General features: G+C 21.6%; 1 protein-coding gene across 1 annotated transcript; it reads left to right on the forward strand.

Annotated features, from left to right (window-relative positions):
• Positions 1-1,473: 1,473 nt before the first annotated feature.
• On the forward strand, positions 1,474-2,896 carry LOAG_13089 (hypothetical protein; the record flags this gene model as incomplete). The annotated part of the gene is made up of 3 exons (XM_003148600.2): positions 1,474-1,565; positions 2,449-2,608; positions 2,720-2,896. 3 exons carry the CDS (start codon positions 1,474-1,476, stop codon positions 2,894-2,896), a joined length of 429 nt encoding a protein of 142 aa, XP_003148648.2.
• Between the last annotated feature and the right edge of the window lie 1,387 nt (positions 2,897-4,283).

Consider the following 4,283-nt stretch of genomic DNA (forward strand, 5'->3'; position numbering starts at 1 on the left):
ATAATAATAATAATAATAATAATAATAATAATAATATAGTGATGACGATAACGATAATGATAATAATAGTAATAATAATGATGTACGATGTGGTCATATTTTCTGTTCACAAGTAATCTATGAATGTTTAAAGTTATTTCCATTTAATTTTAATAATATTTAAAGTTAGTACTAAAACAGTTGTTAGTATTAAACTAAGCAGATGAAATTGATAATTGATTAATGATAATAGGTCAATAATAACTGATTAATATAGTTGGTGTTGATTTGCACATGTGCTTTCATGTCATCAATCACATTCAATTATTATTCCATCAAATTTGAATTTCAATTCGTTACGAAATTCATTGAAATCGTTAAAATTATAAAATTGATCAAAATTTTTTAAAATAATGGTAAAATGAATGGCGAATTATTATATCAGTAATAAAATTTATATTATCAAGTAATAAGTACTAGTGAAAAAAACATGATCAAATAGTTTTTGTTTTTGATTTCTTTCTTTCATATTAGAAATTATTAAAATTCCAATTTAGTTAATTTGGTAAATATTAAATTTTTTTAAGAAAATTCGATTCCTGAAGTTTGATTTTTAAATTTGAAACTTAATTTTTAAAGAAATGTAAATTTGATGTTTAATATGAACGAATGTGTAATGTTCGTTACTTAAAAGAATTTTATAAATAATTCTTTTAATATAGTAAATATATTTTATTTAATATTATAGATACTTGAAGAGAAGAAAAAAAAAAAGAAAAAACAAATCTTTAAGAATATTCAATCTTTCTTTTCTTCTCCCTCTCTCTTTCTTTCTTTTCCCCTCTCTCTCTTCCTTGCCTTCTCTCTCGTTCCTGAAATTTATATTATTTCCAATTAAATTTATGAAAATTTCATGATGAATTAATAAAGGATTAGCAAATTAACAAGTTATCTATTTAAACTATTCCTACATTTAATAATTAAGCATAAATAAATATTTTAAATAGTTAATAAACTTAAATAAATTATTCTTTACTAATTGCCAAATAATTAATTATGATTAATAATAGTAATTATTATATAGATAAACTCAAATAAATTGTTTTTTACTAATTGCCAAATAATTAATTATGATTAATAATATTGATTATTATGTTAGCTAACAACAGCTAATAATTAATAATATTTTTCTACAAAACGGAAAATATCAAAAGGAACAAATATTGAGGGATGGAGAGAGAAAGGAATTAATTAATTAGAGTAATTAATTATAGCATAAAGATTAGGGAACAAATAATCTTATTGATTATTATCAAAATCTTTAGAATGTTTATTTGTTAGCTTATATGAATTAGTAATTATAAATAAATATGTAGTCTTTTCATCCCTTTCTCTTTTTATTTTTATTTTTTTTTTTATTTTCTAATTTTTAAGGTTAACTTGCATGGTAATCCATTAGATTGTACGTGTTACGTGGACGAACTAAAACATCATATGTTGGATCGCTACGCTTATCGACGTGAATTACAATACGAGCATACTTATTGCGTAACACCTGAAAATCTTCAAGGAATACCTATATACAGGTAATATTAAATTTCATTTTAAAAGAGGAAAACAAAAAGATGAAATAACTTATCTCAAATTTAATAACATATAATATGTTTGGTAAAATTGAAAAAATTTCAATAATAATTGTTAATCAAAAATTTTATAGTATATTAAGAATAAATAGCAATTTTTGTTATTTTAATAATAATTTGTAATTTTCAAAGAAATATATTGCAAATTTAACAGCATACAGTCTGTTTGATAAGATTTAAAAAATTTGCCGAGTAAATTATAAATTTTATAGTATATTTCGAACAAATTTTCATTAAAAATTTTTATTAAAAAGTTTTATTTTCGTTAAGAAAAAATTTTTATTTTATTGCTATTTTGATGAAAAATTTTTAAGAAATTTTTATTGAATTTTTAAAAAACTAAAGAAATTAAAACAAATTTTTATAAAATTTAAAAAAATAAAAAACATTTTTTAAACAAAAAGTTTTTTATTTTTAGTTTTAAAAATTTTTAAAAGATTTTTACTTGCTATTTCTGTTAAAAATTTATTATTATTTTTTTTTTGAACTGTCTTTTGTCCTTTTCTTTTTAACTTCCAATATTTGTTTTTCCGAAAATTTCTGATCATAAAATATTTTAGTTTTCAAAAAATTTAGCAAAGAATTTAATTGTAGATTTTATGTTATATTTTAATTATTTTATTAAAAATTTCAAATTTTTTTAATCCTTTTTATTTTCCTTTTCTTTTTTAGCTGTTAACATTTACTTTTAGGGAAATTTTTGATGCTAAAATGAAGAGTGAAATTTAATTTCAAATAATTTTTTCTTTTTTTATCATTTTCATTTTGATTTCCAAATTATCTCAACTTTTTTTTATTAAAATTTTTTCAAATATTTTATTTTTAGACTTGATCACGTTGCTGATTGTACAATTTTATTTGGTGCTCGTTATGGTTTATCACAACTTTTCGAAATTACAATTCTATTTTTGTTTCTTATCATTTTTGCTTTATCAACTGCTATGCTAGTTTTACTTGCATATAATCGATTAAAACAACGACAAAAGGTTTCTTTTTTTTATTTAAAATTTTTTTTGACAAATTAAAAAACTTAGAATTTTAAAAATTTTTCCCAAGTTTTAACAATTTTAATTTTTTTTTAATTTTTCAAATTACAGAAGAAATATGCAGATGTAACACAATCACAATCAAGGATAGCATTGACATTATCACAACATCTTAGCAATTCGCCAACATCATTAACCGAACCATTGACATCATCACCGGAATCACCGATTTCCGGAATTTCAACAAAGATGCCACCACCACCACCACTCATTCTAGCAAGTATTTAACTTGTGAAATTTTTCTGATTAAATATAATGGATTGAAATTGCTGAATAATAAATGAGAAATGAAATTTTGAAAGAAAATTACTGAAAAATTCCTTGATTTTATTTCCGGAAATTTTATTTTGTTGTCATCTGTCATCGTCCTCCTTTTTTTTTCTTTTTTTTTTTTTGTCAATGCGGGTATTATAGAAAGTTTGAATGACAGCAATTTTAAATTATTTGTTTTATTTTTTTATGCAAATATAAAGTTTAAATTTATTTTTTTGAAAAATTTTTCCAATTTAAGCATATGTTTTGTTATAATAAATTGTATTAAATAATACTTTTTTCTATGTTTTCTATCTTATTTCTATGCATTGAGACATCAAAAGTGATTTTTATATGTCAAATTCTTCCGTCCCATTGATTTACATCCTTCGGTAAATTGTAACTTAAGTTGTCATCTTTCCAGTTATTAAGTATTTGAGTTTGACTGTTACATTATTAGTTTTGCATTAATTTTCATCCACTAATTTGAACACTTGATTAATGCATTTTGAATTAAGGAAGAATTTTATTAATTTTGCATTAATTTTCATTTATTGAGTATTTAAGTTTGATTAATGTGTTTTAAATAAAGAATGAGTTATGTTAATTTGGCACTAATTTATATATTATTTAATTGCTAATAGCTTATGGCTTCAAATATTCGCTATTGTCAACTAAGTGCCATCCATTGGAAGGACATGATGCAATCGTGATTTATATTATTTTCATAATTCATCGTATTATAAGATACTTAATTAAATATTCTATATTCTATTCGATTGTTTCTTGTGGTAATTATGCAATGAATTGTTATATGTTTGAAGTGAAGAAATGTATAAATTTGAATGTTAATTAATTATTTGTTCTAATTGCTATTAATTAATTCATCGCAAACAATTTGAATAAAACCAAATAATTTAAAAGGAACAAAAAAAAAAATCGCTTCAGAACTGATTAAATTCAAATTTGAAACTTAAAAATCCTCAATTCAAGTTTAAAAAAGTGCTTTGAGAGAATTCAATAATTAATTGTTGGCGATGAAATTAACAATGCCAAATTAGAATCAAAACGAAAAATTCTGGATAAAAGTCTGTAGCATTTTGTATTAAATGATAATTTTCAATATTTTAATATAATTTCTGATTTGTGCTAATTTGTATTTGCTTAATCCTGTAAAGTATTTCAAATTTTTGCATTCTAATATTTTTTCAATCAAAAATTTGACCTATTTTAGAATGATTTACCAATTAAATTTTGATTTTGTCAATTATTTTTGAAAAATTAGGTTAATGAGTGAGACAGGGAGGAAGAAAAGAAAGGAGAAACGAAGGAAGGAAGGAAAGAAGGAAGGAAGGCAGGAAAG

This window comes from Loa loa (assembly GCF_000183805.2).
Source record: "Loa loa unplaced genomic scaffold supercont3.402, whole genome shotgun sequence".
NCBI lineage: Eukaryota > Metazoa > Nematoda > Chromadorea > Rhabditida > Onchocercidae > Loa > Loa loa.